General features: G+C 32.8%; 1 protein-coding gene across 4 annotated transcripts in view; it reads right to left on the reverse strand.

The window, feature by feature from the left end:
• Positions 1-18,596, reverse strand: part of LOC126811668 (adenylyl cyclase-associated protein 1) — a 118,674-nt gene that overhangs the window by 47,741 nt on the left and 52,337 nt on the right. For 3 of the 4 annotated variants that reach the window (XM_050537511.2, XM_050537492.2, XM_050537501.2), the window contains exons 2-8: positions 9,221-9,487; positions 8,523-8,626; positions 7,827-7,904; positions 5,253-5,306; positions 4,638-4,730; positions 2,445-2,530; positions 819-924 (exon numbers count right to left, since the gene is read on the reverse strand). In XM_050537511.2, coding sequence (XP_050393468.1) covers positions 819-924; positions 2,445-2,530; positions 4,638-4,730; positions 5,253-5,306; positions 7,827-7,904; positions 8,523-8,626; positions 9,221-9,344 — 645 coding nt within the window. In that variant the 5' untranslated portion in view covers positions 9,345-9,487. The remainder of the gene's footprint in view (positions 1-818; positions 925-2,444; positions 2,531-4,637; positions 4,731-5,252; positions 5,307-7,826; positions 7,905-8,522; positions 8,627-9,220; positions 9,488-18,596) is intronic. The other variant, XM_050537520.2, reaches the window with a different exon arrangement.

An 18,596-nucleotide genomic window follows, 5' to 3' on the forward strand; every position in this document is an offset into this window, starting at 1 on the left:
TGCTACAAACCATCAACACATTATATTTAGTCTTAATGGTCCATTTATAGAATTAAAAGTAGACATTATAAAACATTTGCCTTTTTCATCAAAAGAATGATTTAATTTCTCTTGTCTTAAATAAGGTTTTTACAATCACCTGCAACTAATTTGATATACTCAGACAGTTTAATAGTTGTACGCCGTTCATCTGTTATAAGCTGTTTTATTGGCTACCAATTCTGATAAGAATGCCTTGATACAGTTAATTGGACAATTTATTTACTGCTGGCCTGACATACATTTTGGATCAATCAAATGACTAAAATACAAACTGAATGACCAACGAGATAAGACTTTAATTTCCCAGTTGAAGACCTCACACAATCTGGCTTACAAGTATAAAACTTGAAACTCTTAAACCAGGTTAATTGTTCAATGTTCAGGAAACAATTCCATTATTTATTGAAGCGCCTGTGATAAAATTTGAAAGTGTGGCGTTGGCGTTTGTGTAATCCAACAAGATGTTTTCTTTTTTTTCTTCTGGTGGTCTTAAATCTGTAGTGTTACGAAAGGTGCATACATTGCTCAACTATATCAACTTAAGAAATTTCAATTACTTTGTCATGTAATTCATAGTTATGCTATGTTCATCCACAAAGCAATGCAATGTTATTTTTACATTTGATCACATGGACAAATCACACAAATATTATGTTTACTTATTTTTAAGTTTAAATCTATATAAGTTTAGAATTCTGCATTAGGACTCTAGTAGTAGTATAATGGTGTTTATCACTGGCAGTGGGGCCAACAAAAGGAATTATAGGTCTACATACCTTAGGATTCCATGTTAAACCAGTAGTATGGTGTTGTTTAACATAAGCTTGTAATGCTACTAAAGTTTGATTCCATGCTTTCACCCATTCAGCTTGAGATGGATCTCTACAAAATAAACAAGTTTTATAAAACAAAAACTTCATTAGCTTAAAATCATTAGTTTATTAGCAAAGAAAAGGCTTTAAGAGAAATTATTCTTTAAATTTAGTACCTAATCACATTTTGTGAATAATAGATTACATGTTGCAGTGACATTTCAAAAGAAATCTTCAATATTCAGCAACGAAAGAGATGTAAGAGGAAATCTGGCATTGTCTAAAGAGGTTTAACAAATTGTATTTCGGCATACAATGTATAGCGAGAGATTGCAGCATGAAACATATTCAGTGTAGTAGTCTTGATCATTCCAGCCCAAATTAACTCTGTTTTGACTATGACAAATATTAATCTTTAAAAAAGAGCCAGGTGATTGGTTTATAAAGACCTACATCTTGTATTTGAAATAAGCAGAATGCATTGTTAACTGGTTGATTCAGGGGCAGTTGAGGCTGGAATGATCAAGACTAATTTAGTGCTATCAATTATCTCATTTCTCAAAGAGAACTGGGGTTTATCGTTAATCAACACAACAAAGCCATTTCAATGGAACAAGCATAATTGTGGCTGATCTTTCATCTATTCTATTTTTAAGGGTCAGTTTGAGTTATGAATAGGTTTTGAGGTTGGCCTATCAATTATATTTTTAAAAATCATTTATCTGAGCAAACTTTTTTTTGTGGTTTGCCTATTTTATTTATTCTCATGCTGAACAGGCTCTTGAGAAAAAAGTAACTTTATCTTAATTGTAAACAGTTTATCTTTTACATCTATTTCTATCGTTTTAAAATCTCATAAATTAAAAAGATTTGAAAGGAAAATTTAAAGTCTTATTATTCTTAGTTTACATTATAGTCAAATGAACAGGAAATCAACAATTTAAAGTGAACATCTGCCACACCATTTTAAACTCCAGATTACAAAATGGTAGACAATCAAAATTCCTGATAGTTCTTTGATTAGGTTTATGTGTAGAATCTCTAAATAAAAAAAATAGTATTAGTTTCTGGTCCGTATTTGTACATTAAAGAAGACAGAAAGGCAGAACTATTTAACTCACTCCATATATAATTTTTAGAACATATTTCAACATTATGAAAACATTGCAAACCATTATGGAGAACTAAGATTAGTTATGTCTAGATGTATTGCAACCTATTTTTACAGGTTAAAAAAAACCTGAATTACATTCTCAAAAAGTTAAATTAATAAGCTCACAATAAATAAAAATTAAAAGAAGAATCCTATCCTGCAAAGCACGGATGTCAATTATGACTAAAGCGGGATTTCAAAGAACACAGCACAACAAAGAATAAGCATGTAAGGGCAGAAGATGTACAGTTACAATGCAGAGTACCCCAAAAATGGAAGGCAATCAGTCAGTAAGAAATCATCTTTGATTATTTCCTTTGTTAAAGTTGAATCATGGTGTAACTACTTAATACTTTAAATTGTATGTAGACCAGTAAAGTTTATTGAAATTTTTATGCATTTGGTCCTGACTTTATTAATTTTCCATATATTCTTACTTTTCTTTGAACTCCTTCAGTATTCTGTTACTGTAAAATATTCCACTATCCTGCATTTCTTTTATATAAGGTACAGGTGCTGGTGACTAAAATAAAAAATAATGTCAATTTTACGGTCAAAAGGACATTAAAACAGACCATTTATGCGCCTCACAATAGTTAGCACAGACTTTAATCATAGAATTACATTTTGGCCTCATAACAACAAATTGAGATTGGTAGGGGGCCCAGACAGTATATGTCCATTCGGCCATCCAACCCCCAGAGAGAGAGAGAGAGAGAGAGAGAGAGAGAGAGAGAGAGAGAGAGAGAGAGAGAGAGAGAGAGAGAAATGGGGTTAAACGTCCACTCGACACAAACTAGGTCATTTCGGGACTAACACATGGTTCAATTTTATTTCAATAATTTGCTTGCGAGTATGGGTCTTTAGCAGTGGGAGGAAACCAGAGGACCCAGAGAAAAACCTGGAGAAAACCCACGAGGTTGGACAGGCGACCCTACTCCTTGTCACATACAACAGGGGAATTGTAAACCAGCCAGTTGACCAGGGCTTCCACTTCAAAATTTTCACTGCCGGTCATTCACGAAAACTTTTCAAAGTAAATTTATATTTCATGTTTTTTATTCATGGTAGGGTATTGTGAATTAACGTGTATATACTACTTTGTCACCATGGGGTGCACAAAAAAAATATATTTGACTTAAAAATGAAATATTAGTAAGGCTCATGATAATTATTTAATAATTAAATATTCCGTTTCAGCTACTTAAATAACGAAATAGTTGAATTGGCCGGAGAAAAACCATTTCAGTAGCTCACACGTAATTAACACGTGCTCTATAGAAAACACACTGACTTGGATAATTTTGAGTTGTAATACAATAACTTTGAAATGAAGATAAATATATAATTATCCATGGCATATATCTCACATTTTTTTGGGTTTTAGACCATCTCTTACGGAATTACGGGCCACAGAATTGTGGCGTAAATCCTAATAATGTATAACTAAATGACTAACGGATAACTAACTTCACGGCTAGCGACACTAGCGCCCCCTAGAATATGGCCGTGTATAAGAGTAACCGTATATACACGACATTTCTTCTACACATGGAATTATCAATATTGCTGCACAATAGAACTGGAATACGTATTTTTCTTAAATGTTCGGTAAGCAAGTTAACTAATCTCTAGATTTTATTTCAACAATTTCCACAAGGCCGTAATACCGCTATAAACATTTTATTTTTAAATGCATTTTTCTTCCAACACGTACGTTGTTGAGGATTTACGTAATTTCTATGCTGTTTTTATTTGATATGACAGTTGGTTGGATTCGGAGAGCAATACTTCATATTAACAATGGGCCGCTTCACGCCGTTGATTAGATTCCCACTTATCAATTAACATTTATTGCTCTACTACCAGACACTCATCATTAATTATCAACACAACACTCAGTATAATCTGTTGACAACTATATATACAACTCTATAACACCAATCACGAGGTTGGCTTCTAGACGACGTGCATTCTTGTATAGTTAGACAGTGAAGGTCGATCGTAGTCATGTTTGAAATTGTTTCTTTTTTTAAAAAAAGAGCCTCTTTCCGCCGTGCAAAATGACCTTTAGGTCAGATCTAGGAACGGTCATTTTCCATAGCCGTAGGTCTCGACCGGCATATACGGCCGACGTGGAACCCATGCAGTTGACTCAATGACAGACTGAATGATACAGCGCGCATGTGCAAACCATTCGGCCATTCAACCCCCCTGGCTATGAACAATACTAGACATTAACAATTTCCATTATCCTAGCATATCTGATTGCTGACTAAATGGAATTCATGAGACAAGAAATCAATTTTTTGGGTAAATCCATCCTGCAGTCAAACTAGTAAAAGAGAGAGAGAGAAATGGGGTTTAACGTCCACTCGACACAAACTAGGTCATTTCGGGACTAACACATGGTTCAATTTTATTTCAATAATTCGCTTGCGCGTAGGGGTCTTAGCAGTGGGAGGAAACCGGAGGACCCGGAGAAAACCCACGAGATTGGACAGGCGACCCTACTCCGTGTCACGTACAACCGGGGAATCGAAACCCCGCCAGTTGACTCAATGACAGACCTTATGATACAGCACTAACCATTCGGCCATCCCCCCCCCCCCAAACTAGTTAATACTCACCACTCCAACCCATCCTAAAGCACCAATAGATTCACTTAAACAAGCCAGATGGTTCTCAATTGCTCTGTTACTTCTATTAGCTTCACGATATGACTGAAAATATTCAAATAATAATAATCTTAAGCTTACAGAATTCAATGGTCCAATTATGGTCCACTGTTTTAGGAGTTGCCTGAGATCTGTATACAGTAAAATTATGAAAAACTATGTCTGTGCATGTTGGACGTGAGTCTCTGTTGAAATAAAACAATAATGGGAACTTTATAATCATACGAATGCATTTTCTTTGGTAAACAGTGAACTATTAGTCCATTTAATTTGTTTTAAAATCCATTTGCATAACCTGATCGAGGAAATTATTTTCCTTTAATACATTTCTTTACTAATACAGTGCACTCTGTCACATCTGACATCGTACGGAATTATCCAGAGATGTTTTGGCTGAAGTACTAAGGAAATAAATCGGCACATGAAAATGGTGTCGGATGTAACAGAGTGCCGGAGTGATCAGAGGTCGGATGTGACATAGTGCACTGTAGTATTCAGTGAATCATGCACATTTTGTTACTTCTGTACTCAGGTTATGGAACTTGTAACAGACAAAAAGTAGCGTACCTGTACAGCAGTTACTTGTGTGGTCAGTGGTTTAAATATTTCTACCATTACTTCCTGTAAAAATACAAATATATTTCTTAAAATTCTTGTTATATTTGTTTAATTAAAACAAGTCATCACATTAAATTTAAATGGATTAACATTTGGTACCTTTTGTAGAACCTTTTATAGAGTATTTATTGTCTATACAGATTCTAATATTTGAAATTAAGACGCCAACCAGTCTTATGAAGATGGGTATATGCCATGCAATATGCTATGAGGGAAGTTTAGCCCCTGACAGTGGTGTTTCCCCATACTACTATTCATCAAATTCTAATTGGCAAGGGTTCTTTAACGTGCACGCCAACATGTTTATTGGACCTTGTATTTGTTCGTCCAATTCCACACCACTGACAAGGAAAAACAAAGCAAGAATACTTCAAGGAACTTCCTTGGCCCACACAAGCATTGAACCCAGAACCCCCTGGTCATTGAGCAGAATTTACGCACTAAACCACTCATGGCTCCTGTTTCGAATATATGCTTATTTGACTTTTATTCTGGCACACTCGGTAACCTATTCATTCAATTATGATAACCAGAAGAAGCTAACAGTTCTTATTCCCTTTGGCATTTGAATTTTTTGTGAGTAAAGATGGCAGATATTTGTGTGTCAGACACGACACTCAATTCTATTTAGACACTGAACAAATTAATACACAATTTGTCCAAAATATTTGAAACATACACAGGGTGGTTTCACCTTTTTCAGTAAAACCAAGTTATTACAACTTGGCAAAGTTACTTAAAAAACTATAAACTATCCACTAAAAATACAGCAGCGTCTTTTCCATCATTTATTTTGGCTAAAACAAGTATCTAATGTTTATTTCAACGACAAAAATTCACTTTTAAGGAACTTTTTGTATGTTAAAAAGTTGGAATATTTCTGTTAAATAGTTTGCATTAACACGTCTGTCATGGAGGCAATGACGCTCGAAATCACTCAACAAACATTAATAGAAAAAAGCTCACTGCTAATTATTTTAGAATCATTTTTACTTATCGACTGAATGTGAACTGTTAATTGCCAGTAGCCATATTATTTACTAAAACATACGCCAAAATATTTAAAAACTCATTATATCAAAGTAATCCATCATTTTGTGGACATGTAACAACGTAATTTGTCTGTTTCCGTTATAGTATTATTCTAAACTTTCTTGTGTTTAAATGAACGTTTGTCTAAATCATTAAATATATTGAATAATCAAACATCTGTTATTAAAGGGAGTGAATAACCGCTCAAAGTCACCTTTGACAAGGAAACACTATCGGGGTGCTTAAACAGAAGAGTTGGACGATCGAATAGTTTAAGGTGGTTTGCTGCAGATCATGGCTCTGCAAACACATATTTTGATTGCATGATTATAAATCATAATAGCTATAGATTTTCTAGGATGCTCCAGTTTCCTACCCTTAATAAAGAACGAGCTCCTACAAATTGAGTCTAACACTTTTTAATAAATGACTTGATTGTTTAACTAGTGAGAATTAGTAAGTATTGAGAGTGGTTGACGGAATGTGGACTTGGTCTTGCCTTTCTTTGACAGCATTTGTGTCACATTTCTTTATAATATCTACTGATTGAGAATCGGTTTCAGACTAGGTATCTGCAGCTGAATTTGATAATCGCACAAAAATAATGTAACATAATTTAGACATAAAAGGCCTACTTTGCCTCAGTTAAATATATTTTCCATGTTACTGGTTACTGTGTTTACTTGTTACCATAATATTTATTAAATATTCAATAAGAGGTTAAATTGATGTTAGAACCAAGGCTGGTCAATATTAACAGTCAAATTTTTTTTTACAGAAAAAAATTAAACTAGAACTTGAACATAGTGGAGGAATCTTCTTTAGTTTAAGCTTGAGAATGTTCCTTTAAACCTTGATTTGACATGAACAAATCTGGTGCAATCATCAAAAAGCTTCTCCATTGTTTTCCTAATATATAGAGCGAATAATGACATGGTAGAAACATATTTGATGATTTTTACAATTCACTCATCATGTACCTAGACAGTCTGCTTTAATGTCAAAGATTTATTATGTGTCAAATTTAAAGTCTGATGGAGATAGCAATCTCCAGTGAAAACTATATCACTTTAAGTATTAAAAGAAAAGGGCAGTCACTTGACCATAGTAAAATAGAATAGCAATGTCTTCAAGACATGCTATGTTTAAAATGCACTGAAATTATTTCCATTTTACTTAATATTGCAGTTTTAATATCAAAGTGACAGTACTCTGCCAATAAGTGGCAGTGATTTTAAAAGCTTGTGATTCTCCAACAAATATTTGATAAAATTTTGAATATTGATAGAATTATCTCGGTTTGACTCATTAAATTTGTTAATCTCGCAGGCATTCTAATCTATTTAAATCTCTGCCTTGAGAGTTGATTATAGGTTTGTCATATTCATAAATGTCTAAATAATTTTTTATATAACATTTGAAGCCAAAAGCAAGATCTGCAATCGGCAGATTTAGCTCTTACATAATGCATCTTTAACAATATGAACTTACCATAGATGGTTTCTGTGATTGTGCAGCAGTAACAATGATATCACGTTCCTTTTGGAACGATTGACTTACAAGATTTACCTGAAAAATAATCAATGTTATTAATAGTGATTTTAATGATTGACTTACAAGATTAACCCAAAAAACATTCAATGTTATTGATTATTAACAGTGATTTTAACCAAAGCATAAAGTTTGATCTTTCAGAGGGGTATAGATGATATTAACAGGGGGAACCAATCAGCTAACCTTGTGTATCTGTAAACTGAATCAAGCCGCAGATAAGGACTGATTTGATAACCAATAATCATTAGTAATCATTAGAATTAGATCAGAAAAATGGTAACATCTTATAGTGATGCATGTATATAGTCAATAAAATGATCCCCAATAATTGCAGTAGGACATCAAACCTAATTTCATTTCAGCAAGGCACTCTGATTTAACTGACAAATTCCAGATTAAAATGTTCCCTCTTGTCAACTGTTTTTCTTACTATTCCTATGTGTATTTGGAGGAATAGAATTGTGTCTGAACAGCAATAATTTGTTTATTTAATAACTTTAACTTCAGTTCCACAGGCATTTCATCTCAGACATGGGCTAGAAGGTTCCACTTGGTTCATGCCTGTAATCAAACTGTGATATTCTACTGGGGGTGTCCTATCCATTGAGCCCTGTTGAAAGAATAATTACCTACCATTTCCTGTACACCAGCATCCATTTTCTTAGATAAAGCAATAAAATTGGCCAATGGTCCGTTAATAATTTCATCATAGGCCATCACTGTTGGTCCAGTTTCAACTGTGAAAATAAGAATTCATAAATAACTAAATTAATGTCAGTATCATTATGCAATAAATATATATGGTATAGCAGTTATGCTCTACTTGTAGTGGTAATGTAGTGCTACATATGTAACACAAAAAAGGCTGCCTCTCCACCAGGCTAACATTATTCAAATAATGCTTTTCTGGATAGAGAGAGAGAAACAGACGACCCTACTCCTTGTCACGTACAACTGGAGAATCGAAACCACGCTAGTTGATCTCAATGACAGATCTTATGATACAGTGAGCACATGCTAAACATTCGGCCATCCAACCCCCCGTTTCTAGATAGAACCTAAAAGCTTTCTATTTAGACTAAAAGAAGAGAAGCAAGTGAATGAGATAAGCATTTTTAAACAGAAAGAATACATATGTTCTTGTACAAAATAAGTCGCAGCCTAAGAATTCATGTGTACAACTCTTTGTTGGTAATAGTTTATAGTCATAATAAGCATGTGTGATATATGCAAGGATCAGTCAACAAATAAACATAATGAAACCTGCCTATTCATTAATAACACACAGTAAATTCTATTTGTAATTAATAACCAGACATATTGCAACAAACCTGCTTCAGCGGGACCACTACTACTACTACCGCCACCTACACCAACATTCCTTGACAATGATTCTAAACGTGCTGCAACAGATTCAAGCCGCGACACAGCATTATTCAATAATTCTTGAGACATTTCGTCAAATTCAAAGTCTTCCACTTCCTGTATAGTGGTTGCTACTTCCTGCCGTGCCGATTCAAGCTGACTTTCTAACTGTTCTTTAGTTTCTGGAATCTGACTGGTTAAACCTTGTTCAGACAAATCAGGAAGCTGATTAGCTGTTTGTAAAAAAGAAGATGGAGTTTGTGAAAGCGAAGAAGAATTATGCTCTACTTTAAGAGTATTATTGGCTATATTGTAATTTTCATAAACACTTGTTGGATCATCACTACTTTCGTTTTTTCCTTTAAATGTACCTTCGAATTCATTTCCCGTTTTTTCATTACTTTCTGTTTTGGAAGTGCTATTTTTAGCTTTGGTATCAATATTTTCGTATGATTTACTATCAGAGTTATCATTATTTACACACGGAGTTACACTATTATCATTAGTTCCCTGTTCACAACTTTTGTTTTCATTATGCACGCTACTTTCTTTTTCAGTAGCAACACTACTTTCAATTTTATCTTGTTTGCCACTTTCTTTTTGTGCTTCGATACATGAGACTTTATTCAAGTTTTGTTTGTCGCTGCTAGTTATAGATTTTATCGAAAGTTCGGCTAATTGTTCTAAGTTTGTATTTGAAACTTGGTTCTGATTTTCATAAATCATGTCCACTTCCTCTCCTCCATCTTTAGCCTCGAGTGGCATTGGCTCCGAAATCGACACATTTCCGTTTCGCAAACCATTTTTATCTGATGAATTATCCTGCGTTTCTGGAGAATATTTACGCGATTTTAAACAACAAAACATTTTGGATTCCAAACTGGTATCACTTTTTGCACATAAAACAGAATTTCATATTATAGTGTTATAATTCCATTAGTTTAAATAGTTTATGAAATTCCACATCTCTTAAAGATCATACATGTATTTCGCTGTATAATATTTATAAGCACAGCTTTCTGGGTATTACCTAAAGTAAAGATACAAAATCCACACAATAAGATATTCTTCAAAAAATATTATCACAACATGTATCGGACGTATGGTATTACTAAAAACATTACAAAATCCCTCAGACAACCAAAGAAATATAAAAAATGAGAACTTTCTCGACCAAAAAAAAACCAAACAAAATATTCCAATTCCTACTGTACAATATGTTGCAAAACTTTATACGAAATCAATCCAGAAATACGTTATATGACAATCTAATCTACAATGTGTGCTCTAATTCAGCTAACAAGTAAGAAGAAAAATATTATTGATTTTAAACAACTTTCAAAGACTTCTGTCCACCTACTATACTATATAACACTAACTTGTATGCTATGAATATAATAAAACTAATCTATAACAAGATTAGTTCACTAAATTACTTATCTTTAAGACATTAGATAACCATCAAACCTTACATTTCCACTGACATACCTAATCCATGGTTGACCATATTAGTATAAAATAGTCTACCCTCTTAAAAGTATTGTAACTGTGTATTAATCATCTTATAGAGAAATCCAGTGAGTCAATATAAATAGCCTACTATATACATAATGTAGTCATTAAAAAATGCATACATATAAAGGTAACCTTTATTATTCTATTACAGTATATGTTTAGTCTACACCATTGAATAAATTGATACAACATTCTGTAAAGCTGACTGGACAACTTCACTTCTATCAAATAAAAACACTGACAATTTACTACACATATTTCCAAACACATGGAAAGCACACTGGAAGACAATTCAATCAATCAAGGGATCCTCTTATTAAAGTGACAATAGGTAAGATTAAATAAAAGAGCTGACAGTTCTCACTATAATAGTTAAAAAATGGATAATGAAATGGGAATATGTTGAAAATTTTAGTCAAATTACTTCACTGTGAGCTTAGCTATCCGCGATACAATTATAGTCTAGCCTTGATTGTCATTGTTACTTGTTACAATAATAAAATCTAATATTGGAACAATCCAATGACATCGAGAGTTGATCATGGTCTTGGTAAGTTAACGAATATCTAATTAATATTTTATATTTATATAACATTTAAGGCCTAAAGAAAGACCTGCAATAGGCAGATTTACATGTAGCTTTTGCATAATGCCTATAAAGTCCTCAATCAAACTTATATGAAAAAGTACAAAAAAAATATTATCAATGGATAAAATTGATTTAGGGAAAGGAATTGGACGTTTTTCAATCCAACATTTCTGTCATCTTATCACTATCATATTTGAACAACTAGACACAATTTCCTTGTCAACAGGCATACACCTATATCCTTACACCCATACACCCATATGGAGATTCTTCTCAACTGAGTAATAATTAAAATTCTAGTTTCGAGTCCACTGTCTAAGGGCACCTTAGGACTAACACATGTATGTGGTTCAGCCTTATTTCAATAATTCACTTGCGCATAGTGGTCTTTATCAGTGGTAGGAAACCGGAGGACCTGAAGAAAACCCACGAGATTGGACAGGTGACTCTATTCTTTTTTTTAAGAAAAAGAAAAAAAAAACTTGTAAAACTTAAAAATCAGGTATATATCCAATTTGCAAATCACTAGTAGGTAATCATCGCTACAAATAAACACCAATTACTTTGGCATAAAACATCCTACCTTGATGTCATCACTTCATCAACATATTATACTCCTTATAACTTACTGAGAACAGCCACACCCAAATTGATGTAAATATTTCACAAGTCTTGAAAATATCAGAAAAGAAAATAACATTTCTCCAATCATTTGATTAAATCATCATCTGTGCCATTAAACTGGCTACACCCAAATTGATCGAAGAATTGGTCTACATAGTGAAAGGATTTAAACTGGAGACAAAAACACAACACATAGAAAATCAACACCAGTAATCAATCCCATAGTATTACAACACTTCACTATTTATACACTGTAAATCCAAATCTCTGAAGAATTTACTAAATCTAAGTAATATCTACATTCACTTAAACATGCCTTGTTTGAACTGATCTACACATATTTCAATACATTTGGATAAAAAAAGGAGTCCATACATTAGATCTAACGATATTGTGGATTGTGGACAGTGGACGGGATAGAAACAGAAACCTCTCATAATGGAGTATATAAACTGGCTTCTCATGAACAGATCCATTGATGAAATTTTGATTAATACAAAAGTAACCCTTAGTGTAGAAAGCAAATTTATCTTTTTTTAAAGAGACATTTTGCCAAGTGCACATTTTGTTTTGAGACTGGAATTACCGTGTGGGAAAAATTGTAATTACCATATTTTTCGGGGTATAAGTGGATACTTTTTCTGCTGAAGTCTGGCCTTTGTTCGGCCTTTGTCTTTACGGATGAAGGTAAAACAAGATGACACCTCGAAAATAATTTCCTTCAGTAATCGTCGCTCCATGATGCTGCATGTACTATCGTCTAAAACAAATCTACTTATTACACTATCCCAATCGAAATATTTGTAGACATTTCTTAGCATAATTTCTTTATTTAAAACCATACCCCCCCCCCTTCAAAATATTATCATTGCAAGAATTTGCCATCTCCATAGAATCTTTTCTTCAACATTCGTCAAAATTGGCACGTTTCCATCGTCAAAATTGGCACGTTTCCATTTCTCGTAATTTCATGCATCTCGCGAGATTTCTACTTTTAGTTTTCAGTTACTTAAAATTAACCAATCATACTATACTGCGTTGTTTTATTCTATTTTTAGTAATGTACTTTACAACCACGTTTGAGTAGAAACTAAGTCTGCATTGTCTTATATTTATCGCATATATTGAAATAAAAACTGGTTCAAATAAACCAGGACCACAACTTGGAATATTAATCAAGTTTAAATCCTACATTTATAAACTGATTATTTTACATTAATATTATTGGCCAATTTTTCTTGGCGTACACCAAAACGGTATTAGAGGATAACGGTCCTGAAATTTGATAATAGATTGCTACTGTGGGGTTGAAAAACATTTGTCTTATAATATCGCTTCGACTTACGGTATATATGGATGGAGGTCGGAAAAACAGTAAAATATAACGATTCGACTTATACTCCACATCAACTTTTACCCCGTAAAATACGGTAATGTACATGTAACAAATGTTTTTGATTAAAATACATTGTAACTACATGTAGCTCTTTGATATGGGTCAATAATAAAACTGTTGATTTCATTTGATCAATCATATATATCAATATGAAGTAACATCTTATTTCCAACTAAATGCTGGTGATGTTTTTTGGAAGTGTCACCTCTAAAGTCCTGACTATCACATTGCCAATTAGTTTTATGGGATAATAAACTCACATAACAATTTCACTGAATTTACTTAACCAAAATGAAATGAAATGAAATGAAATGAAATGGGGTTTAACGTTCTCCTGTTTTGCTTCGAACTGGGCTAATGAAGACGGTCATATGCCATACAGTGTGCTATGAGGGAAATCGACAGCGGCACTACGGCCTACTCTTATATCGAATTCCAACTGTCATGGGATCTTTTGCGTGTACGCCCATGTGTATAGGGGACCTCGGTTTTTCATCCCATCCGAACGGCTAGACAGCTGTCCTTGTCAGGCCCCATGATCCGCATCACTGACAAGGGAGAACCACATCGGAAAATCTGGATGAACTTTCTCGGCCAATGCAGGGATTGAACACCTGACTTCCAGGCTCGCGAGCCAGCGTCTTACCCACTTAGCCACCGTGATCCCCAAATTTACTTAACCAATATCAGTGATACTTTAAATAATCTTTCAAGGATGCATAAATGTCTCTTTTAAAAAATTAATGATTAATTTGAATCAGGTTTTAAATAGCAAAATTATTAATCTGTTGGTGTGTTAACCACACCATTACCCCAGCCTTACCGCGTAAAAGTGTTATCAGTGGCATGTCCCTTTATATAACCTACCAACTATATAGGGAATAACTGAAAATAGTTTTGTATTGATTACAGTGTAAATATTACTGTAAAGTGGAAGAAGATGTGAGTCACAGATGAAATGAGATAAGTCATCTTATGGCTGGGTACTCATAGCTAGATCAGAGTCCATTCTTAGGTACTTAACTAATTCAATTATAAAATTTCATTATATTCACTACCATGTTTTGACAGAAATGATAAACAATTGGAAATAAATTTTCATATCCTAAGTTTCATGATGAAATAGCTAACTGCTCAACAAAATAAAATCACTAATATGCAATACAATAACGATGATATAGATTATTAAGATTATTAGATAACAATCTTGTTTTTACAAATCTAGGTGCCCCTCCTCCAAGGTGTTTTCATATTTTAAAACATCATCTTGTCTCAGTGTTAACGAACAAAATTCAGAAACATGATACCTTTGTTAATAAAATTTGAAATTCAAACTGTCGGAGATCAAAAATAATATATTTCAAATCAAAATTCTGACCATTTTTTGTTTGTGTATGATCTTAAACAAGAGTGTTATAAAAGCATTGTATATTCCAAAAACCTGGTAGACATCACTTAATTACCATTTCGTTTTCAATCACACATTTCTAGAACGTAAAATCTTTTCTACACAATAGATTGTTGACTATTTAAGTACATGGTTAGTCATGTAATTTTAAACGACATGACAAACCATAACCTGCTATTCTCTTAGTCTTAATTCAACACTATAATCCTTCACAACATTTTAAAAAGTAAGTACCGGTAATCACATAAAAACCAAAATGGATAGCATCCTCTTTTTCACTTGAGAAAATCACACTGTATATATGCAATCAGAACTAGATACAAGACAGTATCAATAAATATTTGATATTATAAAAGGTAAGATAAATATATATCGATTTCTGTATAGTGCAACACCTGTTGGTACATTAACCTTTAAAGAAACTTTTAGTAGATATTAAATATTTGTGCAGTCTTCGGATTATACTTTATTGTAAAAAACAAATACCTACTACTTACTACAACTACTAATAATTAAAGGACTATATTACAAATGATTATTTACACTTTACACGTGGCGGCTTGTCAGGTCCAGAACTCTTGTGTCCGTCATGTTTGCCAGTATTATAAAATTCGTCTCTTCTTCATATTTCAAAACATAATCCATTATATAGGTTTGTTATCAGTAAAACTAAAAGATATGTATATCTTAAACAGAATCCATAAAACTATATTTTAATTTAAGGTGTGACAAATAAAAAACCCTAACAAATCACTGAATGGTAAGCCTTACAATATATCCATACCATATCAAAGCAAAAGATTAAAACATTTGTAAGCATTTCATGAGAGGAAATAAAAGAATCTCACAAAAATGTATCTTGTAAACTTATGGAATATCCAAAATGAAGAACACCACAAGTTCATTAAGGTATGACTTCAAATTTATATGTATCCAGAGAATAAAATTCACATCCAAACTTATTATAAATTCCAAAAACTCACAAAATCTCCAAAACGTAACCCTTGTTGCCTAAGTTAAATCAACAATTTGTGTTAAGAAAAGGACAACTTGTTAGTGGTGAGTCACTAATGGCTTAAGGCAAGGAAATTAATGACATAATCTTAAATAAGCCATCCTAAAGATATCCAACCCATCTTTTTTAAGGTGGTTAACTTAAAAGTTACATGGACAAGACATACATGTATAACACACAGACATGGCACTATCAGTGATCAGATTTTTCCCTAAGTGAATTACATTTATTTTTATGGTGCCACTTTAGCTTTATGAACGTGATCGAAAAAATAAAACAAAATTTGCCCAAGGAGGAATATAGAAAACTCATAGAATCAAAATTGCAAATAATCATCTGTGAATGACATAAAATAAACATGTAATTTGTGTGAATAAATTTATATTAATTTTTAAATCCATTTAATACTGAATGACTATAACTTGGCAAATTTGTTTCAGGTGTATTATTATTGAAGTGTGACTTTCATGTATGTAAATTCATTCCAAATATTTGCATACATATATCATGCAAGACATCCAAATCATTTTTTTACTCAATTAAGTACAAACAAATATGGCAGGATATGCATACTCTTTCTAAACCACTGTATAACACTTCTGGTACATTTAGAAAGTAGATCATAAATATAGCTAACAAATTTATTACCCTTATCCAAATACTTCCTTTCCACCCTTACTATATATTTTGTACATTAAAAACCGTATCAAGAAAGAAAAGTCTAATGAATGTCATTTAGAGATGGCTGGAGGGCAATGAATTAACAAGTTTTAATTGATGAGACTAATTAAATCAGATAAATTTGTATTGAAGGCTTGGTTTATCTTACATCCTCTTTCAATATCATTACATATAATTAATTATGATACTGGATATAATAATTAACCCATATTAAATGTAAGGAGATCATGCTCACAAATTGAACTAACCCATTAAATCAGATTGCATCACTTGATAATTAAGGAGATGCACATCTATTATAATCATTATTTCTTCCTCCCTCTATAGGTGTACATGTACATGTACATAGATTTCTTATGGACAAAGTTTACGACTACAGTTTAATTCTAGTCAGTCAATCCATCCATCCATTCAATATTCAGAAGAAAAAAAATTAGCCATGGGTCAACAAGTTATAGATTATCAAGTACTGGGTATTTAAAAAAAATTGATATAATTATACAGGTACAAGGGTTTAAGGTCCACTCGACACAAACTAGGTCATTTAGTGACTAACACATGGTTCAATTTTTATTTCAATATTTCCCTTGTGCATAGGGGTCTTTAGCAGTGGGAGGAAAACCGGAGGACCCGGAGAAAACCCACGTGGTTGGACAGGCGATCCTACTCCTTGTCATGTACAACCAGGGAATCAAAACAAGGGCCTTAACTCCAGAAGAAATTAATGGAAATTATTGAAATTAAAGAGGATTCTTCTTCTCACTAATGTAAACAACATATATCAATTTCAAAACAATCAGATGATAAATGTAGTCTGTAGAGGGTTCACAAGAAATTGTGGACAGCGGACAGCCGGACTGATGGCAATATAGGACCACATTTCCATGTGGGCGTATAAAAATGCAAATGGCAACATGTATGTTATAATAAGCTCATTGATTGATTTCCGTTACAACTCAATTCATTATTTGTTTATGAGATTGAAATTACAGGTACATTAAAATAATACCTATTTTTGATTTTGGTATTTGTAGCCTGTCTGACACATTGAGCCTTTAAAACCTTATCATTATTAAAGACAATTAATTTATCTTCAATGCATTGTTAATCATTTGGTTATGGATAATGATAAACAGTGAAAATCTTTCCAACATTTATAATATTTGTGTTTTAGAAATAAGTCCGGGCAAACTTACTCCTTCCACATTTACATTTATCAGTGAATTTCATATTCGTACATGTAGCTAACAATTTTTTTTCAAATATCTACCCTTACAATTACTATATGCAATAAATGCTGAATGGTCAGCAGTGAGCACTGATTTTAAAAGCCAGAAGTACTGGACAATATGTTTATGGTCCCATTTGGAAAACTATACCCTACTGTGTTAATCCTACCAAATTGGAATTCCGTTTTGATACATTAAATAAACAACCGTTTTTCTTATACATTCATAAAAAAGGTCTTAAATTCTTTTCCTGCTATAATAAAATTCATAAATATTGTTTTTAAACTGTTTCACAATACTCAACTACACATGTATGTACCATATACTGCTAATGCACAGACTTTGTAAAAATATAATTTCCAAATATATGTGCCACTTAAAATGCTCAAATAAAAACAAAAACTTATTGATAAAAGTTTGGTAAGTCTGGTACAGTAACTCTTGCTGTTGTCAAATAAACAACAAACCTGTTTTTAAAATTACCACATGAAATATTAGAAACTTAAAACAATTTCTTCACATCCTTTTTCTCTCATTAACCATTTAAAATCGACTCATAAGACACAAAAAAAAATCATCCACAATATCATCAGTTCTTCTGCTATTCCAACAAAATGGAGGCCACAATCTTCATTCCTGGCAATGGTAACTATGGTAACCTGATCTACATGCAGGGTTAAAAGATATTAACTGGTGCATTAGGAGAAATATCTCGAAATACCAGAAATAACTTTGAAAATAATCATAAAAGTATCAAGGAAAGGGAGAATTTATCAATTTTAAATTCACTAGGCCTACTGTGCTTTGATTCATTCATTAGAAATTTCCAGTGAGTTGATGAACTCTGACTTTCACAACTTTTTATGCTGATATCCTCATACATGT

The sequence above is a fragment of the Patella vulgata genome, chromosome 1 (genome assembly GCF_932274485.2).
Source record: "Patella vulgata chromosome 1, xgPatVulg1.2, whole genome shotgun sequence".
NCBI lineage: Eukaryota > Metazoa > Mollusca > Gastropoda > Patellidae > Patella > Patella vulgata.